Source organism: Lathamus discolor, chromosome 14 (assembly GCF_037157495.1).
Source record: "Lathamus discolor isolate bLatDis1 chromosome 14, bLatDis1.hap1, whole genome shotgun sequence".
NCBI classification, from domain to species: Eukaryota; Metazoa; Chordata; class Aves; order Psittaciformes; family Psittacidae; genus Lathamus; species Lathamus discolor.
The window spans coordinates 8,524,599-8,545,990 of NC_088897.1; the positions used below are offsets into that span (position 1 = coordinate 8,524,599).

General features: G+C 54.7%; 5 protein-coding genes across 6 annotated transcripts in view; 3 read left to right on the forward strand and 2 right to left on the reverse strand.

Annotated features, from left to right (window-relative positions):
* Positions 1–654: 654 nt before the first annotated feature.
* On the reverse strand, positions 655–2,670 carry MRM3 (mitochondrial rRNA methyltransferase 3). Its single transcript, XM_065694625.1, has 4 exons — positions 2,373–2,670; positions 2,011–2,255; positions 1,475–1,642; positions 655–1,279 (listed from the first exon to the last, which is right to left on the reverse strand). Exons 1-4 carry the CDS (start codon positions 2,642–2,644, stop codon positions 747–749), a joined length of 1,218 nt encoding a protein of 405 aa, XP_065550697.1. The 5' UTR covers positions 2,645–2,670; the 3' UTR covers positions 655–746.
* GLOD4 (glyoxalase domain containing 4) lies at positions 2,663–8,084 on the forward strand. Its single transcript, XM_065694626.1, has 9 exons — positions 2,663–2,785; positions 3,149–3,198; positions 4,017–4,137; positions 4,870–5,014; positions 5,215–5,351; positions 5,667–5,753; positions 5,991–6,104; positions 6,192–6,278; positions 6,790–8,084. The coding sequence occupies exons 1-9, from the start codon at positions 2,696–2,698 to the stop codon at positions 6,853–6,855; spliced, it is 897 nt and encodes a 298-aa protein (XP_065550698.1). The 5' UTR covers positions 2,663–2,695; the 3' UTR covers positions 6,856–8,084.
* Positions 8,085–8,099: 15 nt separating this feature from the next.
* Positions 8,100–11,707, forward strand: GEMIN4 (gem nuclear organelle associated protein 4). The gene is made up of 2 exons (XM_065694621.1): positions 8,100–8,241; positions 8,416–11,707. Exons 1-2 carry the CDS (start codon positions 8,100–8,102, stop codon positions 11,616–11,618), a joined length of 3,345 nt encoding a protein of 1,114 aa, XP_065550693.1. The 3' UTR covers positions 11,619–11,707.
* A 414-nt stretch (positions 11,708–12,121) lies between these two features.
* Positions 12,122–17,835, reverse strand: TLCD3A (TLC domain containing 3A). The gene is made up of 5 exons (XM_065694627.1): positions 17,550–17,835; positions 16,975–17,058; positions 14,728–14,941; positions 14,461–14,556; positions 12,122–14,028 (listed from the first exon to the last, which is right to left on the reverse strand). Exons 1-5 carry the CDS (start codon positions 17,669–17,671, stop codon positions 13,759–13,761), a joined length of 786 nt encoding a protein of 261 aa, XP_065550699.1. The 5' UTR covers positions 17,672–17,835; the 3' UTR covers positions 12,122–13,758.
* Positions 17,836–17,916: 81 nt separating this feature from the next.
* Positions 17,917–21,392, forward strand: part of VPS53 (VPS53 subunit of GARP complex) — a 67,348-nt gene continuing 63,872 nt past the window's right edge. For both annotated transcript variants that reach the window (XM_065694622.1, XM_065694623.1), the window contains exons 1-2: positions 17,917–18,051; positions 20,755–20,835. In XM_065694622.1, coding sequence (XP_065550694.1) covers positions 17,938–18,051; positions 20,755–20,835 — 195 coding nt within the window. In that variant the 5' untranslated portion in view covers positions 17,917–17,937. The remainder of the gene's footprint in view (positions 18,052–20,754; positions 20,836–21,392) is intronic.

The following is a 21,392-nucleotide window of genomic DNA, read 5'->3' on the forward strand; positions in this document are numbered from 1 at the left end:
CGGCACATCCCAGATCCATGGAGGTTGGTTGTTGTAAGCAGAGTTGTTGGCCCTGGGGAGGCACAGTCAGGCTTTGGGGTCTCCTTTCCCTGTAACCAGTGCTTCTTACCTGAGGGACAGCAACTGAGTAGCAGTGCCTGCAGCTCCTTTTCCACCTTTCCCCTCCCTCATTCCTTATTCATCCATGCTGAGGCCCAGCTCCTAGAGCACAGACCCCACCCTGCAGCCAGCCTGGCATACAGCAGTCACCCTTGGCAGGGCTGGTGTGCTGCTCTTATCACTTGTTAGAGCTCAGGGTTTGGCTGAGCACCGGCAGGAGCCATTCAGGTGGCTGTGATTTGGCCTTTCTGACCCCAAACCCAACAGCCAGGCCACACAGCACAGGAAGGACACGGGCTATCACCAGCAGCCTGACCGGGCCAGCACAAATGCCACTGTGGCAGCTGTGCCCTGACCCTGCGGTGAGGGGACCTGAGGCCTCTTCAGATCTGCTGGATGCGAGAAGCCAGGAGCTGGCTGCGGCAGGCGAGAGTTCCTGCCGGCCTTTCCTTTCTCACTAGCATCCCCGTGCGGCCGCAGCGCCCGAAGGCTCGCCCGGAAGCCTGACACTCAGCCAGGCGCAGCTCCAACACTGCCAGAGCTGTTCAACACTCGTTTACTGCAAAACAAACAGCCCGAGCTGCTCTTTTATTAACTCTACAGCGCACCAAAGGGAAGAGAAGCTTCTTCAGCACCCAAACCTCAGTTCAGCCCACTACAGGGAACTTCTGCCTTTCATCTTCCTGCTTGTGCCTCTGCAGCAGCTGTCTCTTCCCCTCAAACAGCACAATGGCAGCAGCAATAGCAGAGTTCAAGCTGTCCACGCCTGGCACCACAGGAATAACCAGTCTCTTCCCGCCCGTGCTGGCTGCGAGGTGAAGTGCGTCGGGACTCACACCGTGGGTCTCTCCACCGATCACCACTGCCACTGGAGTCTGTGTCCAGTTCTCATAGTAATACTGTGCAGGCAGCTCTGGGATGCGGACACCCTCCTCTCCCTCTTCATCCTCATGCTCAGGAGCAGCTTTGGGTTTGGATTTCACAGGAGCCTTCAGGCTGCCAGGAGCAGAGCCAGCCCCATCAGCTCCTCTCGGGTCTTTGTTGTCGGCCACGCAGACCTGGATGCCAGCAGGAAGGTTGCTGGGAACAGATTCCCAGTCCAGGTTGGCGATGATGGGCAGTCGGAAGTGAGCCCCCATGCCTGCCCGGAGCACCTTTGGCTCCCAGGGATCCACACAGCCTGAGATGGAAGCAGGGAAAATGGTGACACTGAATCCCACAAAGATCAGATTCAGCTTCCCACAGCAAATCCTCTCTGTGCCAGGCACTGCTTACAAACTCTTGGGAACAACATCTTCAAGCATCTCTAATTCCCTGCCATACCCCCAAAATTTCTCAAACTGCACTTTTTTTCCCCCCAGGGAAAGGCTCTTACCTTCGGTGAGCAGCACCTTCTCACAGCCTGCTCCTGCTGCAGATCTCAGAATAGTCCCCAGGTTTCCTGGATCTCGGATATTGTCGCAGATGAGGAGCAGTGGCAAGGAGCTGGTCAGCTGAGCAGCGGGGTAGGACATCTTGGTATGGTCAGGCTTGGAAAAGATCCCTGAGGAGACAAAGTGGTGACAGGCTTCTGGCTAACCCTTCCCAAGGAGAGGGCTGTCTCTGGTTTAGTTGCCCCAAATCCCACTAAGGATGTGCTGGAGGAAGCAGGAGGAAAAGCATGGCTCAAAAGAAGTTTGGGAAGTCTGACACTTTGGAAGGAGAACTATTTCCTAGCAGAGCTAAAGCGACATGCCATTAAAACCGAGTGGTAGCGCCTTCAGTGCATCCTAGGAACGGGAATTCTCCCAAATCGCATCCCTCTGGCCAGACTGCCAGCACACCCAGGGGAAGGCTGTGACGGCAGAGTCATTATCCACTTAAATACGTTTCCCTTTGAGCAGTGTTGTGACCATTTCCAAAGCAACTTACCTATCAGCCCCTGAGGAGTTACAAGGTCAGACCAGCTCTTAATGTCTTCAAACTTCACCTTAACTAAGCTGGCTTGCTTCAGCTTGGCCTCGGGCAGCTCCTTCAGGTGCCTCATGGTGCTGAAGAAGAGGGTACGCGGCACAGCTCCTGCCTCCAGGGCGTCCTTGATCAGCCTGTGACCCTCCAGCAGAACCTTCCCGTGGTGGTCCCGGAACTTCTTCGACTTGGTGATAGTCACCACTTTCCTGCGGAGAAGTTACCCACGGAAAAGGGCTGCTGACGCCTTAGGGGGCTTCGCTCCGAAGCCCCCGGTACCGGCAGCCCCGAGCCCACCCCGCTGCCGCCCGCGGGCCGCGCCTCACCCCAGTCTCCTGTCACCGGGCGCCGCCTTCTCGTACCACAGCCCCGGCCCGGCCGAGCTCAGCTCCACCGCTGGAGGCGGCGGCGGAGGCTTCTTGGGGCTCGGCTGCTTCTCCTCCGCCGCGCCCCGCTCCCTCCGCGGCGGCAGCACCCGCACGGGGCTCCTGCGCAGCGCCCGCACCCCGCGCCGCCCCACTGCAGCCGCCTCCCGGGGCCCGCCGGGCCTCAGCAGCGACCGGCACAGGCCTGGCGCCAGCCTCCCCAGCGCCGCCATCTTGCGCCGTCACCGCTGCGCGACGGGCGCCCGCGGAGTGACGTCACCGCCATGGGGTGCCGGCGGGCGCTGCACTTCGTGTTCAAAGTGGGCGACCGGCCCCGGAGCGCGCGGTTCTACCGGGAGCTGCTGGGCATGAGCGTGAGCGCGACCGCGGCGGGGAACCGGGACGGGGGGGGAGTCCGGTCGGTGTCACCCGCAGCAGCGGCCCTCAGGGAGGGGGGGGGTCCGGTCGGTGTCACCCGCAGCAGCGGCCCTCAGGAAGGGGGGGGTCGGTGTCACCCACCGGAGCCGCCCCGGGCCCTGAGGGGAGGGCGGAGCGTTCAGCGGGTCGTACCCGCCCTTCGCACCCGCTCAGCCCCGGGAGTGCGGCCCCCGGCTCCTCCGGCCCTCGCCCTCTGTGTCCCGGGGCCGCCAGCTCTGCCCGCTGACAACCGTGAGGTGAAAGGGGGAGGGAGGGAAGCGGCGCGCCCCCGCTGAGCCTTTCCTCGCCTAATCCGGCAGGTGCTGAGGCATGAGGAGTTCGAGGAGGGCTGCAAAGCCAGCTGCAACGGGTGAGTGCCCGCAGCCCCTTCCCGGCCCGTTGCTGCCCATAAAGACCTGCTGTGTATCGTTGCTTCGCCTGTTACACAGGGGCTTTGTTGGGCTGTTGTTGTGGGGTTTGTTAAGTACAAGGACGCTGGAGAGGGACCATCAGGGACTGTAGCAATAGGACAAGGGGTGATGGGTTCAAACAAAGGAAGGTCAGGTTAGATATAAGACAGAAGCTCTTCCCTGTGAGGGTGCTGAGGCGCTGGCACAGGGTGCCCAGAGAAGCTGTGGCTGCCCCATCCCTGGCAGTGCTCAAGGCCAGGTTGGACACAGGGGCTTGGAGCAAGCTGCTCCAGTGGAAGGTGTCCCTGCCTGTGGCAGGGGGCTGGAACTGGATGAGCTTTAAGGTCCCTTCCAACCCAAACAATTCTGTGGTTCTATGATTTTACTCCCCATAGAATCATAGAATGATGAAAGAAATGTTACAGCCTGGTGCCTAACCTCTTACTTTTGTTAATGAGGCAGTGCTGATATAACTCCAGTTAATGAGCAGCTTGTGCTCTTAAAACGTGAGCCACTTGAAAGGAGGTAGAATTGCTTTTCTTGTACAGTCATGAACTACAGGCAGAGGTCAAAGGTGTTGACTGGGAAGTGCCTGTCTGCTGTGTACTGAGCTGGGAGCAGAACTCTTCACAGGTATCAGATCCTACTTGGTGGGAGGCTACTGCGTTACCTGTACCATTTGATTACTCTAGAAATGCAGTTCTTCCTTGAAACACCAGTACTTCAGTTCTTGAGGTTTATTTCCAACACTCATGACAATTCAATATGGATGTTCCAGCCCTTATGATGGAAAATGGAGCAAAACAATGGTGGGCTATGGGCCAGAAGACAGCCACTTTGTTGCAGAATTGACTTACAATTATGGAATTGGAGAATACCGCCTGGGCAACGACTTTCTGGTGAGTACCGCACTTAGCAGCAAGACCTTTCTTCTTATAAGAGTTTACTTTTACAGTTAGGAGTCTGTTTGACATATAGGTTATACCAGAAACTAGAGCAGCTTTGTTCTCCCTTAGGATCCAGGAAATGCTTCCTTAAGCCCCCGCTCTTAGCTGCTGTGTGTGTAGGACAGCTGGTATTTGCTGCCAACGTGGAATGGTTAGCTAAGAAGGATCTTGCTGTAGGAAAGCACTCTTTTATTTGTTATTAGTTATTTCTTCATTATTTACTTGTTGAGCCAACGAAGATCTCATGTTTCATGTATGAATACATGAAATGTGTTCGCTCGTTGTTTCCCCATAGTTAATTAATATTCTTCCTCCAGCCTGTGGGGTGCCAGGGAATGGCCACTTGGAGCCATGGATGTCTGCCTAACCTAGCAGAACAGTTAGGATCCCGATTTTCTGCTTCTGTACAATGTGTTGAGTCAGAGTTTTAAATTCCTTTTGCTTTTCATTTCCCTTTGATGGGAAAGAAGGGCAAATGAATGCATTCCAAATATAATGGGATGTAGAACAAGGTTAAGTGTATTTTCTAGGAGCAAGATATTTGGCTCTCAGGAGATTGTATGGTCCATCTGTTATAAAAAGTGTATTTTCCAGTTTGTTTCTAGTCATTTGTAGAGGCTGATTGTTAAAAGACAGGATTTGGTCAGCATCCGCTCTGTGAACTTTGTGTTCTGTTCTCACTAGGGCATAACGCTTGCGTCCAGCCAGGCTGTAAGCAATGCTAAGAAGATGGGGTGGCCCATCAGAGAAGTCACCACTGGTCTTTTTGAAACTGAAGCCCCAGGGGGATACAAGTTCTACTTGGAAGATAAGGAACAGCTCAAGAAAGGTGAAACATAGACACTTGTTCTTTCTTGTGTTCGAGAGATTTATGAGTGGGCTATTAAACTGGGCTGTGCATTTGTGTTGACAGTGTTTTACAAAGCAGACATGCTTTTGTTCTCTCTACCTTACTTCTGAAGACTGTAAAACTGTGCATTTAAAACACAATATACTTGTAACCAATTTCAAATGATTTCATTCTTCAAGATCCTGTGATGAAGGTGACCTTGGGTGTCTCCAATCTCCAGAAGTCTGTTAATTACTGGTCTAATTTGCTTGAGATGAAGATCTATGAGAACGATGAAGAAAAGCAAAGGGCTTTGCTGGGCTATGCAGATAACCAGGTTAGTCCTTGGAAAGCTTTCCACTTCTGATCTCTAAGAGTTACATCTCATCATACAAACCTCTCAACCTCTTATTTTGTGAGAACAAAGTCTTAAAGGCAAAAAAAGGTTTTAATTAAAGCAACTGTGCACTTAATTCTGTGTACTTTAATTAAAGCTTATGTACAGTCAATGGCATTTTTTAAGTAGTTCCGTCTTGTTGAGAAATATGTCTATGGGTGATTTTGAAACCACCCACATGACTGAAAAGCTGGAGTGAATGTAGCGTGGAGAGCAGTGCCCTTGCAAGTCAGGTTTGCTTTTTGCCTCTGTCAGTGTAAGCTGGAGCTGAAGGCTGTTGGAGGAGTGGTGGATCACGGGACAGCATTTGGGCGCATCGCCTTCTCCTGTGCAAAGGAAGAGGTAACAACCACATTTCTCTCCCCACCTTGCATTGCCCAGAGCTGGATGGTGGGAAGTTAATTTCTAGTGTTGGCAAATACCTCAGCTGTGAATAAAATAATACTGGGCAGATATTTATGTTCTTCACAGTGGGAATGCAGCAGAGCTATGGGTAATGGGGAGCTGTAAATGGGAACAGTCTGAGTACATCTGATCTTCACCTGACTAGGGCTGACTTTTGTCTGTTTTCTGTTCAAGTTGCCAAAGATCGAAGCGTTGATGAAAAAGGAGAATCAGAAAATTCTAACACCTCTGGTCAGCTTGGACACACCTGGCAAAGCCACAGTGCAAGTGGTTATTTTGGCCGATCCTGTGAGTAGTATTGGAAGTAGCAGTTGAATTAGATTAGAATTTCTTCCTGTCATTTGTCTAACTTACCTGCTCTTGCATTTGGTTTAGGATGGCCACGAGATCTGCTTTGTGGGAGATGAAGCGTTTAGAGATCTGTCCAAGGTGGACCCTAACGGTGCCAAACTGTTGGATGATGTAAGTAATGCTGTCTGCACATCCATTTTCCTCCTGATCATTGACCTGTAGAATCTAATTTTCATTCCATGTGGAGTTTTTCTGAGAAGTAAATCATAATCTTGCTAAGGAAAACAAATCAGTTTTGAAACTTCACTTTCAAAACTCCTGGATGGAGTTTTCCAGCCTCCCTCTTGGGGCAGCCGGGTGGTGTTGTGTCACCAACACTTTCATGTAAGTTACTGCAGGGGATGATGAGCTGCTGTAATGCCAGTGCACCTCCATGTGCCCCTGCAGCAGAGGGGCTCTGGTATGGAGTGTGAGCTCTGTGGGAAGGCTGTGTTTAAACTGCCCTGGCTTGCTCATTTTACCAGCTCATGTGGTTGATTTTCAGTGTCTGTTTTCCATGCTAGCAGCTTTCCTCCTGATCAGAAAGTGTCCTTGTGGTCATTCTGGGGTGTGGGGCAGGCTGATGAGTGTGAGCAGCAGCTCAGCCCTGGTTCTGAACATGTAAACACTTTCCTTCACACAGGCCATGGCGTCAGACAACAGTGACAAGTGGTTTGCTGCGCACAATATGAAGAAGGCTGCTGCTTAGCTGGAGGAGAGGCTGGACGGCTCCTTCCTGCTGTGGTTTTCATCAAAGAGAAATATGCCAATCCCATGTACCATGTTGCATTATCCCTTCCAGTAAGGGGGTGCCTTTGTGTCCCACACTGGTTGATTTGTTTGATTTAAGCTTTTGTCTTTTCCTGCTGCTCTCTCCTTTCAAGCATGTTTATCCTTCAGAATGGTCAGGCTGCAGAGCAGGTAGAAGGTTTAGCCCATGGCTTCCAAAACTGGTCCTCCATTGATGGGAAAACCTCACACTTCTGTGTTATTATACTTGAAAAAGAGAGTCCTTGACTGATGACCAAATTCTCTTAACTAACTGGCTTTAGTTGTCCTGGATTTGCTGGTTAGAGAAGGGATTTTTCAGGAGGCTGTGGGTGTTGCAGTTACCCTGCTTTGGTAGTGAAGTATGGGGCTGATGGAAGGGCTGGGTACGGGGAACTGGAGCAGTTCAGCTGTCACAGCCTGGGCCTGTTTGCTGTGAACAGCAAAATAACCCACTAAGTCACATGAACATTATAGTCTGGAGCAAACTTTGTTTTCATTCCAAGACGTTTCCCCAGCTTTCGAGGTGAAATAGTCAGGGGTCACGTTATTGATGTGGTGGTTTCCACCCCTTACCAAGGAGCCTTCCATGTGCTGGGCAGGAGCTGGGGCTGTGCTCTGGGGTGTGAGGCAGCACAGTGCTGTCTGCAGAGGCACCATGAGGTGACTTGAATTAAGCACATTGTGGGTTTGCAATTGGCTTTTGATGAGAAATTGCCTTTGGAAATAACAGTTTTGGGTTTATTCCATTAGAATGAAGTCACTCTGCTTTTGCGAGTGGAATAAGGGCTTGGAATGCAGGGGGTAATTATGGTACTGTCTGCATCAGGTGTGCTGTCTGGTTTGTCATCTTTCTCCGTGAAAACCTTGTGTGTTTAGCAGAGAAAAAGCAGGAAAACCAGCAGTGCTGGCAGCCACCGAGGCGTGTCAGTGCCTGCAGTGGGTGTTCTGAGTTTAAGCAGGAAAAATCACTGTGAGTTTTATCATTTGAGCTTTTCAGTTCAGGTTCAATGATGATTTTGAATCACGTATTGATGGAGTCAGTGTCGTGTGCGGCTGCACCCCGGAACTAGCGCTGCTTTCCAGTGTCACCCTTGAACTAATAAAAGTGGTCCGGGAGGCCGGTGTGCGTGCCTGCTTCTGTGTACCGGGCCTTCCTCTTCCTCTTCATCGGGCTTCCTTTTAATGCCGCGCACCCAAATGAATAACGGGAAGGATGCGGCGCCACCGCCGGGCCGCCAGGGGGCGCTGCGGGCGGGGAGCGGCTATCCACTCCGACGTCAGATCGCGCCGCCGGAAGCTGGGCGCACCGCAGCCATGGAGGCCGGTGAGTGCGGGGCCAGGGGGAGCGGGGCAGAGTGGGGACGCGGTGGGGAGCGGCCGGGGCCGGGGTTGGGGTCGGGATCGGGATCGGGATCGGGATCGGGGCCGGGATCGGGATCGGGGCCGGGGCCGGGGCCGGGATCGGGGCCGGTCCGCGGTAACGGTGTGTCCCGCACAGGGCCGTGGGGCGTGTGCGAGGAGACGGCCATCCTGCAGGGCGGGTTCCTGCTGGCCGCACGGCTGACCCAGCCGCGGTCGCTGCGGGAGCTGCGCAAAGCCGACTGGCCACGCGTGGGACCCCCCATCACCGACGCCCTCGGGGAGATCGGGGCCCTCGGCTCCTCGGCGCTGCGGCACAGCCTGTGGAAGGAGGAGGCTGTGGCCATCGTCTGGGCTAAAGTCCTGCTGCCGGCTCCCCCGGCCGCTTCGCTGGACCAGGGCTGGAAGGAGGATGGCTTCTTCTCCATGGGCAGGATGATCCCCGACGTTAACCACACCGTCCTCTTCGAGCTGGTCAAAGCTCTCAGCGAGCCGCGGCTCTTTGTGCGCCTGCTGCTGGCGCTGCCCCAGGATGTGTGCCGGGGCCAGCTGGAGCACTTGGTGGAGTACATCGCCAGTGAGACATCCCCATCAGACATCAGGCTTTTCTTGGATGTGTGGTGGGAGGTGATGAAGCACAAGGAGGGAGAGGAAGACGCAACAGTCTCTGCGTTCAGCGCTCTCATACGTGAGCATGAGCGTGAGTCCTCCCTGGATGATGGCCTCCAGCCCCCAAAGAGATTCAAAGGTGACCCTGATCCTCTGAGCGATCCCCCTGCTGCCACCAGCCTTCTCATGGTCCTGATAGAGGGCTTAAAGCGAATCTACGGGTGCATTGCCCTGCCCCGCATGAAGTGCTATGCTTTGGCCAACCTGGCAGAGCTGCTGTCCGTGTTCACTGAGCTGGAGCCAGAGAGCAGCCCCCTCCCTGTGGCAGAGTACCTGGAGAAGATCAGCACTATGGTCAGCCTCTGGACTGGTGACACTGAAAGCACGTACCACCACAGAGGGCTGGTTGAGAAGGTGAGGGAAGCAGAGAGGAGCATGAGTCTCTTGTCCATGGCCAAGCTCTCCCGTGAGGAGCTCTTTGTTGGCTTGGACTTTCTCTCTAGCTTGTTGCATGCCTGGCGGGAGGAGCTGCAGGGAACCCTGAGCAGCCCTGAGGAGAAGCTCTGCTATGAGAGTTACCGGCTCCTGGATACACTTACCACCCTTGGGAGGAACCTGGCTTGCTTCTCAGTAGCTAAAGACCTGGGTGAGGATGAGACATGTGTGGTGCTAGAGCTGACACAGATCTCTAAGGACTTGCTCAAGGAGATCAGTGCCAGCCTGAAGAGCAAGGATTTGGACACCAGCCTTGTGTCTTCAGTTGCCATGACAATCATTGAGCAAAAGCTGGACCGGCATGTGGAGATGTGCTCCGTTTTTGCATCTGAGAAGACCTGGGCCTTTTCAAGGGACTGGCTTGACTGCCTTGTGAAAAACAAAGCTCTCTTCCAGAAACCAGAGCTAGTTTTGAAATTGTTGGAGATGCTGGTGAGCTTTGCCGTGCTCCACCAAGACAAGGAGGCCCGAGAGCTGCAGAGGCAAGCGACCAAAGCCATTGTGGAGTGTTACAATGAGCTGTCATTAACTGACAAAAACCAAGTGATCTCGGGCATCCTGGTGTCCTGGGGTGGACGGGGTCTGTCCCTGAACTTGCAGGTTGTCATGGAGGGGTTCCAGGAGGATCTGAATGTGACTTTCAACCAAATCACAAAGAGCGTGTCTGATGAAGGCCTGACCAGGGCTGTGGCTTCTGTGGCCAGGCTCACTCTGATGTACCCTGAGGCCACGGTGAAGCAGGTTTGTAACCTTGCTGTAGTCAATCTGGGAGCACACCAGTTCCTTGCGCAAATCCTCTGCTCCTTCCCAGTACTGAGCTTCCTGGAGACCCATGGTGATCCCAGCAGGCCACGCAGCCTGGTGCTGAGATGTCTGGAGGAGGCAGTATGGGGGAGGCTTTCCACTGCAAGGGAAGAGGAGCAGTTCCTTGAGTTCCTGGCCTTTCTTATGCAGCCAAACTCAGCCACCCCACTTGTGTCACCGGCAGAGGTGACCAAAACCTTTGTCTTTCCCTGTTTGAAGTCGGACTCTGTTCACATTGAGCTGAGCCTGCAGATCCTCAGTAAGGTTTTGGGGATACAGTCCAGTTCAGAAGAACACTGGATCAAGTCTTGTCACCCATTCCCACTTCTCCTCAGCCTCTGCAAGCTTCTAGATGGTTACACAAAGTACTGGCATCAGCCTAGGGACCGGCTCTTTCCTTCTCTGGAGACCAAAGACCTGATACTGAACATCCTCTACCAGCTCTGTGAGGTGGTAAGACCAGAAACTGCCCCTTCCCCTGAGCTGTGGGTCCAGTCGCTCGCTTGGCTTCACAGGAGGGTGGCGTTGCTGGACTGGACCATTGGTCTGCGGCTGAAGAAGCTTTATGGAGACCACTTCAAGAACGAGGTCCCGGCAACACTGTTTGAGATCTGCACGCTTCCTGAGGATGAGTGGACATCCCAGCCTTTGCCAGCCTATGGACCAGGCAGTGGGCTCCTGGCATGGATGGAATGCTGCTGCGTGTCCACGGCGCTCAGGGAGACGATGCTGACGCTCCTCACAGTCAATGTGGACAAACCCGAAGAAGTGAATCTCTTCAGCAAAGGGTTCGTGGTGGCCCTCATACAGGTCCTCCCTTGGTGCAGCCACAGTGAATGGAAGAGGCTTGCACATGTGGTTGAAAACCTGCTGCAGAGGCAAATCCTGCACGTGCCGTACACGCTCGAGTACGTGCAGTACATGCCCCTGCTCAACCTCCGGCCATTTGCCTGCTACCTCCAGTTCTCCATGCTCTTCCTGCGGGGTTTCCAGCTCCTGTGCAGCTCCAGCTGCTCCACCTGGCTGCCAGCAGAGGCTTGGTTCCATGTGGTCCAGCTCTACTGCAGCAGCTTGACAGACCTGCTGGGCTCTGTCAAGAGCATCGCGGGGTCCCCCTCGCACCCTGAGGACAAGACCTCCACGCAGGAGGTGTCCTTCATATGCATCCAGATGTTCTGCCACCTGCTGCACGTCGCTGCCATGCTGCCAGAGCAGGGATGCAGCGAGCCGCTGGTGGTGGTGGCGTTGGAGATCCTCTCGCAGTATGAGGTGTTCAGCAGTGCTGGTACGTCCCCCAGCAACACGCTGCACAGAGCCAACGAGAGGCACTTCCTGCAGTCCATCACGGACAATGTCAGTGACCAGGAGCTGCGTGGCACCCTGCTGCAGAAGCTTAGCAAGCTGGGAGCACACTCAGGTGGGGAGCCGGTTTGAGGGGCTGGAGAGAGCGACAGAGGGGACCTCTTACATGGGAAGCTGTAAGATCTGTAATAAACCCTTTCTACTTTTCTGTTTGGAGCTTATTTCCCCCTCCTGTGTATTCTTCCAGCCTATTGAAGGGGCTGTGTAAAGATAGACCAGAACAACCACTCCCTAATTTTCCAGTGGGAATAGCTGTGGACACAGTTGTTCCTGAGCCAGGCTGCTCTGCCCGTGGCTCCAGCTTTGCCTGCTGGCAGCCTGGCTTTATAAAGATCCCATCAGTCTCTGGCGTCAGCGAAATCATTTCCCTTGGGCTCCCCTGCCGCTAGCCCTCCTGTGTCCTGGGTGGATTGCTGGGCTCAACGCGTGCTGCTGGACACTGGGATGTGAGTCAGGTGAGCTCAGGATGGGCAAGAACCTTTGGAAACACGTGTGCTGAGGTGGGGGTGCAGCAGTAACCCCGTGTGTTAACACCCCCCACCCAGAAATGAACAGCACATGGGAGAGACATCCAGTGGTGTGACTCAGAAAGGAAATCTTTATTGGTCTCCTGACAGTGAATAGGGCAGTGTTAGTGCAAACAGAGATGCCTCATTGGGCTTTTTATTTCTGTCCTTACATAAGGCGCGTTATTTGCAGTTAAAACAGCGAGATAAAAATATCTGTAAGAGATTGCAAGCGGTTTATAACATCAGCTGGCCTCGGTCGTTAATGTAACCGTAGTGTTTGTGCAATAACTGACCGCATGTTGGAAGAGGCCCTTTATTTTACTCTTTCCAGAATGCAGCCGTGGCAGGGACAGGATCAGACCCAAGAGAACCAGATCTCCCAGAGCTCTGCTGCTGTTTTAGGCAGAGTGAAAGGCACAGAGTGGTTACAGGTCTCTGGGCACTGGGGGCTGCCAAGGCCATGCTGGTGCAGTACCTGCCCTGGAGCAGGGGACCCCCAGGCAAGCTGAGAGGGCTGCAGGAAGGAGGTGGCTGCCCTGGCTTGTGCTGGCTGCAGGGAAGGAGCTGAGCTGTTACTGACACCCACCTGCAAGGCTTTGTGAACCCCTTGGTGCTGGGAAGCCTGTATCCATTCTGCTCAGACTGAAGGTGGAAATGGGCTGGGTGCAGCTCAGTGCCCTGCTCTGGGAGTGCTGGTTCCTCCTGCACTGAGAGTGGGATGGGGCAGGAGGGATGGACGTGGGGTGCTGGTGGGAGAGCAGGGCAGAGGATTTTAAATACCCACTGGGGGGGATGTGGGACAGAAAAACAGCTGCAGGTGGGGAAGAGGATGGAAGTTGCACCCCTTGCTGATGAAGAGCTCTGCATAGTGCCCCGTGTGTTGGTGAGACAGGGGCCTAGCAGTCGCTTGTCCTCATCCTGCTGTTCAGCCGTGGGTGCTCTGCCCTGCCAGCGTTGCTGGGAGACAGCGTAACCATTCCTCTGTCCTGGCACAAGCTTCTCTCTCCTCCAGCCCTGCTGGGAGCACCGGAACCTCCAACCCCGGGACCACCGGCCACGGACATCAGTTACAGTGAAAAAGCACCTTTGGGTTAAGTGGGGTTTGAGTCCAGCAGCAGCAGGAGGTGCACAGGGAGGTAAGAGACTGAACACGGCTGTAGTGAAGTGGTCAGGAACAGGCTCTGCAGAACCACTGCAGCCCCCGGCCTGGCTCTGCTCTCAGCTGGAGGTCGACCCAGAGCTGGAGCAGCGAGCTGGGGCTGCAGCAGGTCCGGTACATGGCTCCCGTGTCCCCAGTGCTGCTGCGTGAGGCTGGGCGTGCTCCAGCAACAGCTCCACTGCTGCCTTCAGCGCTGCGGGCTCCCTCGCAGCGCGCTGCAGCGGTGTCTGGTGTCAGCCCTGAAGGACGCGGCGGGGGGGTTGTAACAAACCCCTCTCGTGTGACCGTTCAGAGCCACAGCGTTGAATCCCAGAGGGAATGTCGTGCTTACAGGCTGGCTCCTACCCCGGCTCCACGGCTGGGAGGACACAAGGCACTGGAGCAGTGTGGGAGGAAAGCCTTCCCAGACTGGCGCTGCCTGGCACAGGATGGTGTGAGGCTGCTGCAGCTAGCACAGCCCAGCGGGATCACTGCTCCCCGCGCTGGTCCCCACAGTGAGGGTGGAAGAGCCGGGGGGAGCCGACCCTTTTCCAGCCCCTGTCTGTTATCTGCTCCTGTCGGCGGGCGAGCTGCCGTAGAGGCGGGCAGCCTTGCGGCAGATGAGCCTGAACCAGTAGAGCTGGGGGGCGATGAGGGAGGCGTTGGCGATGTTGCAGTGCAGGGGGATGCGGAAAGGCACCATGTAAACAGGGATTCCCACCTGCCGGGCATAGGCCGCGTACATGAAGGGGAAGAGGAGAATGCGGCAGAGGAAGAAGGTCACCAGGATGAGGATCCCGTTCACCTTGTGCAGGAGCGTGTCCTGCATTTTGAGCTGGGGAAGGAAGAGGTGAATGTGGGGTGAGTGTTGGGCAGGCAGCACCCCATTGCTCCTTGGGCATGGGCTGTGCTGGGCGCATGGAAACGAGCACCCAGGAGGGGAAGCGTCTTGGAGGGAGCAGGGAAATGGGGTGGATAGGAACGGAGAATGGTAAAAGGGAACAGGGCGCAGGAGGAGTTACAGGGCACAGACAGGAGGGGGCAGCACCAGGACACGGCACAGCCCCAGTTCGGGGATGCTACTGGGCGTGCTGCTTACTGGGAGAAGGGAACATCGGACGGGAATCTGATGGAAGGCAGCACTGGGGAGAGCTTGGGCTTACGGCTGTGGGGCTGCCTCCTGCGAAACCCCCAGCTCAGCTGCTCACAGGGCGGCCTGGGGCAGGGAAAGGGGATGAACTGCTGTGCCAAATCCCTCCTCACCTACCTGCATGAGGATTTTGCCCAGCGATACAAAAGGTGTGCTCAGCTCTGCTATGAAGATGCAGCCCACGAAGAAGTCCCCCAGCTCTCCCCTGAAGTGCTGCAAATAAAGCCAGCAGTGAGTACAGGGCTGGGAGCTAACACCGACCATCTCTCATGGGCTTCTGACCATCAGAGATGCTTTGACAGTCACAGCCTTGATCACAAGCCCTTGCAGCCACATGGGGCTCCTCGCAGGCTGGGTTTCAGTGCAGCCATGCCCAGCCCTTACCTGTGTGATGGGGGTGAGCACGATGAGGATGAAGAGGTGGTGGGTCACCATCAGCCGCTCCTGCAGCAGGAAGCTCCACACGCTGGCCAGCGAGTGCTTCTTCTCCACGATTCCCCTGTCCAGGCTCTTGTGCCAGTGGCACAGGTACATGACATAAATGTCATAGGTCATGTAGGGAACAAGGACCCAGATGTACTCCACGGCCAGCCAGTGCCTAGGGGAGGAGCAGCACACACACAGGCATCACAAGGGCCCTGAGCACCTCGCGATGCTCTAGAAGGTGGAAGGGAGGCTTTAGGTCTGAAATGGAAGCGTCAGATTTTGAAGCTGAAGTAAGCTGAAAGGGGGTGAATTTTAACTGGATTTGGCTCAGCAGGTGCAGACTGCCCCAGAGAAAAGGTACCTGGTACGAGTGGAGGACACCTCCCGGTGCCAGGCACCGAGCTCAGCCCAGCCCAGCACAAACACAGTGCGAACGGGAGGATCTTGATTAGCCCAACAGCCCGTGTTTGCTGTGCAGGGCGCTGCACTGCTGGGGATCCAGCACGAATCTGACACCTCGCGGCAGGTCATCTTCTTCCCTCAGCCCCGGGACACCAAAGGTGGTGCTTGGTAGGGGGAAGAACTCCAAGTCTGGGTCCTGCCTGCCTGCCACACCACTTCGGCCGGCTGCCTGACCCAGGGAGTGCTCGGAAAGCACCCGCAGACCTCAGAGTTAAATTAGAGATGCCTGGCCTGGACCTTGGAGAATGAGCTGCAAAATATCCAATATAGGCAATAAACCCCTCCGAGGCGTTTTGTCTGTTGGGAAATAATTGCAGGCAGCTGCCTGTTCCCAACACATGTTGGAATCCCGGTTGCACAATCCAGGCAGCAGCAAGCCCTGCTCTGCAGGACACCAGGCTCCTTAAACTGTCCTGTGTGAAATCACATTGATAAACCAATACAAAACCAAACCATCCTACGCTGCTGCTTGAAGAAACGTAGCTCGGGGCTCAAACAAATCTGCTTCTGCTTGCCTGGCATCTCCAGAGAAAAACTGGCACATGCGTTCCCGTTCCAGATAGAAAGATTTAAGTGATGTAAAGCAGGGAGGGGAAGTGACTATTGTGTTTGCAAAACTTGCCCAGGGCTTTGGAGGGCAATTATTGTGCCAGCAATATAATGATTGCCTGCCTGTGTAAATAAATTGGCAAATTTTACTGCAACCTTTGTGATGCTTCCCGGCTCTCTGGTTCACTGTCATTCGCTGAGGCCTTCCCTGCTGAGAGCTGGGCTGTATTTCCTTCAGATCCAAAGAAAATCTAGGTCTCTGACCACAGAGTTGCATGGAGCCGCTGGCCTTGAGAACACTGGGTTCCGGGGAGGAGGAGGAGGAGGGCTGCCGGCAGTGCCTGTGACTGTGTGGGTCTGGGATTCATCATCTGCCTTATCTGTACGGCAGAGATTTTATTTCAGAGCCCAATGGTAACTCATTAGACTGCCCCGGGTTAACAGGACTGAGCAATTGGGGTAGATCTCACTCTCTAGAGCAAGGGAGGACATTTCACGTCTGTGTATTAAGGGCAAGTCTGTGATGATCAAGACGGCAGCCTTCCCTGAGAATCACCCTGAAACCCAGGGTGTGATGGTCAAATGCCACCTTAATGTAATTATATTCTGCCCTCCTACAATTTTCTCTGCTATCCTGATAATTGCTCTGTTTTTAAGTCTTCTGACCCAGATTGCACTGTCGCTCCTGCTGAGAGCCACTTCTGGGGCAGATTATCTCCGAGCACTGAGGACAAGGCAATGTGCTTTTTCTTCAGAGCTGACTCTGTACTGACTTTCTCATTTCTGGACTCCTTCAGAATCCATCTGGCACGGAGAAGGCGATGAACCTCTCAAGTCACTTCTCACTAGGTCTGTTTCACTCGTTAGCCCTTTCCCCTTCCAGCAAGGAGACTCCCAACCCCTTCAGAAGCGATGATGTCTTTATTTTTGGCTCATATATGAGCCTATGTTACAGCCCATCTTGAAGAGCAGAACCTCCATGCTGGCACAGCAGCCTCAGGGCACAAGCATGTGCCTTTTGGGGGGTGTATGGCCAGCGCATTGCCCAACCCTTCACCCCAAGCAGAGGAAATAGGAACATGAAACTAGTTTCCCTCTTCCCTTTGCGCATGCAAGCGCTTGGCATAAAACACTCCAGCCGCAAGCTGGCCAGGCACATCCTCTGTGTGTTCCTCGCGGGACAGCAAGGGTTACCTGTCATACACCACATCCTTGCAGTTACGGACGACCGTGATCCCTGACACTGTGGCCATGGTGGCTTGGACCGTCGACACCAACCTGAAACCCAGAGAGCAGACACAGGTCACCCCGAACGTCCCCCGGCAGGGCCGAGGAGCCGCGGTGGCCCCGCTTGCACCGGGTTTGCTCCTGGCCCTCGACGCCTACTCGGTGCCTTGTCACGGCTCTGCCCCGCGCCCAGCGGCGAGGGACGCGGCTGTGCCAGGCCCCGACACCGCGGCACGGCGGGGAGGGGGTGTCCGGGGCTCGTCCCTGCCACCCCCGAGCCCCAGCGGGTGCAGAGGGAGAGCTGCACCCGAGCATCCCCGCACCGCCAACGGGAGCCCGCGGGGTCCCCGCTCCCCTCGCAGTGTCCGGCCTCGGCGCTACCGGGGGTCGGGGCATCTCCGGGGACAGCTCCCAGAGCCAGGGCTCGGTGCTCTTGGCCCGCCCGGATCGCTCGGGTCCCGATCCCGGTCCCTGTCGGCCGTGATGTGTAACGGGAGCAGCCCGCCGCGATCCGCGCCTCCTCCCGCCGATCCCGCCCGTACCTGCCGCTGAGGAGGATGCGGTCCTTGAGGCTCCATCCCGGGCCGGCCCAGCGCAGCAACCGGATGCAGAGGACGAAGAGCCCCGGGAAGAAGGCGGAGGCGAGGGCCAGTGTCCGCCACATGGGGATGACCGCGGCCGCCGCGCTGCCCCCCCGCCGCTTGTCAACAGCGGGACGGGCGGCGGGAGGGTCCCGCTCGGCTCCGCTCGGCTCCGCTCGGGAGGGACCGGCCCCACCGCTGCCGCCCCCGCCGGGACGCGCCCCGCTCCGCCGGGCTGGAGGCCCCGCCCCGCCCCATGGAAACCACGCCCACACCGGGTCCCCGCCCCTCGCAAGCCACGCCCCCCCCGGGTGCTGTGGTAAAGGGGGCGTGTCCTCCGGCTCCCGCCATGCCGCGCGGCCCGGAAGCGGCGGCCGCCATGGAGGAGGACGAGCCGGAGCTGGCGGCCGGGCTGGAGGCGGCGCTGGAGCTGGCCCCTGCCGTGCAGGCCGCCATCGAGCAGGTGCGCCGGGGCGGGCGGGCAGGGCTCGGCTCCTCCGGTGAGGCACCGGGTGTGGGCGCGGCCCGGTGTCCGCCCTGTGAGGGCCCCGGCGCGCTCTGCCGGTGTCCGGGGCCCACTCGGGGCCAGCGGCCGCGGTGGTGCTGAGGGGTTGTCAGCGCAGCGGCCTGCGGCAGAGCTCATCTGACTGCTTCCGCACCGCGGTGTTGGCCGCTCTGGGCCGGCCGTGCCTGTCCTGCCTGCCGCGTACTGGGTGTGTAAAGTGTCTTAATGGAGCTCAGTGTTTTGCGACTCGGCTGTGAGGGTGCTGAGGCGCTGGCATAGGGTGCCCAGAGAAGCTGTGGCTGCCCCATCCCTGGCAGTGTTCAAGGCCAGGTTGGACACAGGGGCTTGGAGCAAGCTGCTCCAGTGGAAGGGGTCCCTGCCTGTGGCAGGGGTTTGAAACTGCATGATCGTAAGGTCCTTTTTATCCCAGACCATCCTATGATTCTGTGAAGTCAGGATAATCTAAATGGCTTGGTTTGGCTTTTGTGATTGGTATGTTCCAGCCCAAGTCGTCCAGTGTTCCCTGAGACGCTTTGTGACGCTTAAAGTCCACAAGAGCCTCAGGTAAAGTCATGTATCTGTCGCAGTCTCTGACTGAGCGTGACTTGTCTTCAGCCAACCCTTCCACCTGAAGAGCTCTTCCATGTAATAGAAGTCTGTGGGCAGCAGCAGCTGTGTCTCGAAACATCACTTGAGTTTTCACAGTTTCTTTGATATTGAGGCTGGTGGATCGCTTTTGATGGCTCTTCTCAAAGAACTGGGGCAGACCATGGCATCTGGAGTGAGCCCAGCGCTAGCAGGTGAGGAGGGCAGCACAGTTTTAATTTGGGTGCCGTGCCATCTTCGGAGTATTGTTGCTCCAGAGAGACCCCACATACTCTTATGTTTGTGTGGGGAAAATCAGTGAGTTTATCATTGGCATTGAGTAATTTTTGCTGAAACTTTAAGAATTGCTAAGTTAAATGCCAGCTTCTAAAGTAGATCTGGAACTTGTCCAGAAGAGCCCTCTGTGCTCGATAGAGTGTTTGAAAGTCTCCTGTGATTTCTGACATTAGGCAACCAAGGAAGGTTACCTAATGACATTTTAATCAAGCACAAAATACCTTTTCAGTGTAAACTGTATCTTTTGGAGACAGTCTTGACTTGAGTTTTCAAGCAGTGGAGAATCCACCAGCTCACGGGCTGAATTATTTTAACAGGCGGTAGGGGCTGTTGGCAGATACATCCTGAGCTAGGGGAGGTGTTGAGGATGCTGCTGCCTCCTGCCTTCCATCACTTCCTCACTGGCACTTCCTAACCCAATAATCTTCTTGTTCCTTTGTGTTTCTTAATCAGCTTTGGGCAGAACCCACTAGGCTCTGGTGAAATGAGAACTGGCTTAGCTGACTCCTGCCTGAAGTGTGGCAGGGAGCACACATGGTGCTCCACCAAATGTGGGGTGGTCATTTCTGGTTAATGGGCTGTGACAAAACCAAAGGAGTAGCAACCTCTTCAGCTGGTACTGCTGCCTGCAGAACTGATCTGTATCTGCAGTTGGAGTAAAGCTCCTGACCAGACTTTATCTTCCATCCCACCCCTTGCTTCAGCTGCTTGTGGAGATTTGGGATTAACTGAATCTGCAGGAACTGTGAGCCCAGAGCAGGACAGGCTGGTTGTGATGCTGCAGCTGTGCTGTGAGGATGGCCTAGTGTCAGAGCATGTTCCTCACTCAGGCACCACCTCATGCTGCCTGCTTCTCCTTGGCCACAGGAGTAGCTTTGGGAAAGCTGCTGAAGAGGTCTAGCTCATGGAAATGGTCTCACAAAACCACTGCTTTTAAGCTGCAAAGTGTGTAAAACAGCATAAATGCCGTGTGTGCTCAGGTCATGTAGGTTTCTGTGAAGGCTTTTGGTGACCAGGGTGATGTGTAGAGGTGAGCTGTGCATTTGCTAGGCAAGGGTTTTGAACACGGAGTGCGGAGCTGATGGCTGTGTGAATGTGAATATGGAAGGAGTATGTTAGCAGAGAAAGGAAAGCATCATTTAGTCTGTGGGGATGAAAAACAAAGCTTGACAGCTGCCTTTGTATCGTTTGAGCTACTTCTGAGGAGAGATGAGATCTGTTGCACTGCAGCTGCACTTTCCCCTTTCCTGTGGGTAGGAATAATCATTCAGCAGATTCTGTTTCTGTCCCTCTTTTTCATGTGGAAGTGGCAAATCCAAGTCTCCAGAGAACTTGTACAATCATTTCTCAGTTTATCGTGATCCCTTTTACGTGGCTGTGAACAGCAAATCCTCTTCTCTCACCACAGGGCCTTGGAAAGATCAGGGCAACGCCACAGCACAGGGGGTCATTTCCAGACACATCAGAATGGTTTGGAATGGATAATTGATGGTTTGTCTATGTCAGGAATTCCGTGTAAATGATTGCTTGATACACCTGGGGCTGTATGTCGAAGCATGCATGTATGTTATTGGCGTTTACCCAGGCTGATATCCACAGGAATGTGGCTGCTTTACTCCTGGGCAGAGGCCTGACCACTCTCTGTGCACATTTGTTAGAACAATGCAGTGAAACAATCAGAAGTGGGTGCTGAAGGAACTAAAAGTAGTAGATACTGTATAAAGTTAGAGAAATTAACAGTGGTGTATTGATTGTATTTGTTTTCTTCCCTCTCTTCAGGTATTTCCCAGTCAAGATCCACTGGACAGAGCAGATTTCAATGCAGTGGAGTATATTAATACTCTCTTTCCCACAGAGCAAGTAAGTAGTGCTCACAGCACAACCCTCTCTGTGAGGGGTAACCTGATAGTAAGTGACTGAAGGCATGTTGAAACCTGTACCCAAGCCTTTTATTTTAGACAGTAGCACAGGTAATAAGACTGTAACAATAATCACTTCTTAGATTCACATCTCATGATGTTCACTGTCATTATGTAGTCCCTTTCCACCCAAAGTGCTTGCTGCATTGAAACTCCTGATCTGTAGAAATAAATTCGTTTTCTGTATAGTTTTCTCTTACAGTAAATGTCATGACTTGCTGTATCTTAATCAGTGGTGAATCCTCAGGGGTTTCAGCCAAATCAGGCAGGTGTTGCTTTGAAGTATCACTGGAGTGTCACCCATGTTTGAGAGCTATTGTTTCTTTTGAGATTTAAGGAATGAGATTGCCATGGGCTCATATCCATACTTTGTCTTGCCCATATCAGCCTCAGGGGCAGTTTTGGACTAACCTGTTGCAAAAGGAAGTGATTCTGCTGCTGAAGATTGAGTTGTGAGGCAGCCACAATATTTATCATGTTTAAGATCCTCTGCAGCAC

Coding starts and splice junctions, on each gene's coding strand:
- TLCD3A (XM_065694627.1), bottom strand. CDS start 17,671: ATGTGGCGGACACTGGCCCTCGCCTCCGCCTTCTTCCCGGGGCTCTTC. Junction 14,557..14,727: donor TGCTCACCCCCATCACACAG/GTAAGGGCTGGG, acceptor CTTTATTTGCAG/CACTTCAGGGGAGAGCTGGG. Junction 14,029..14,460: donor TGGGCAAAATCCTCATGCAG/GTAGGTGAGGAG, acceptor TTCCTTCCCCAG/CTCAAAATGCAGGACACGCT.
- MRM3 (XM_065694625.1), bottom strand. CDS start 2,644: ATGGCGGCGCTGGGGAGGCTGGCGCCAGGCCTGTGCCGGTCGCTGCTG. Junction 2,256..2,372: donor CCCGGTGACAGGAGACTGGG/GTGAGGCGCGGC, acceptor ACTTCTCCGCAG/GAAAGTGGTGACTATCACCA. Junction 1,643..2,010: donor AACTCCTCAGGGGCTGATAG/GTAAGTTGCTTT, acceptor TTGTCTCCTCAG/GGATCTTTTCCAAGCCTGAC.
- GLOD4 (XM_065694626.1), top strand. CDS start 2,696: ATGGGGTGCCGGCGGGCGCTGCACTTCGTGTTCAAAGTGGGCGACCGG. Junction 3,199..4,016: donor TGCAAAGCCAGCTGCAACGG/GTGAGTGCCCGC, acceptor TGGATGTTCCAG/CCCTTATGATGGAAAATGGA. Junction 5,352..5,666: donor TGGGCTATGCAGATAACCAG/GTTAGTCCTTGG, acceptor TGCCTCTGTCAG/TGTAAGCTGGAGCTGAAGGC.
- GEMIN4 (XM_065694621.1), top strand. CDS start 8,100: ATGCCGCGCACCCAAATGAATAACGGGAAGGATGCGGCGCCACCGCCG. Junction 8,242..8,415: donor CACCGCAGCCATGGAGGCCG/GTGAGTGCGGGG, acceptor TGTCCCGCACAG/GGCCGTGGGGCGTGTGCGAG.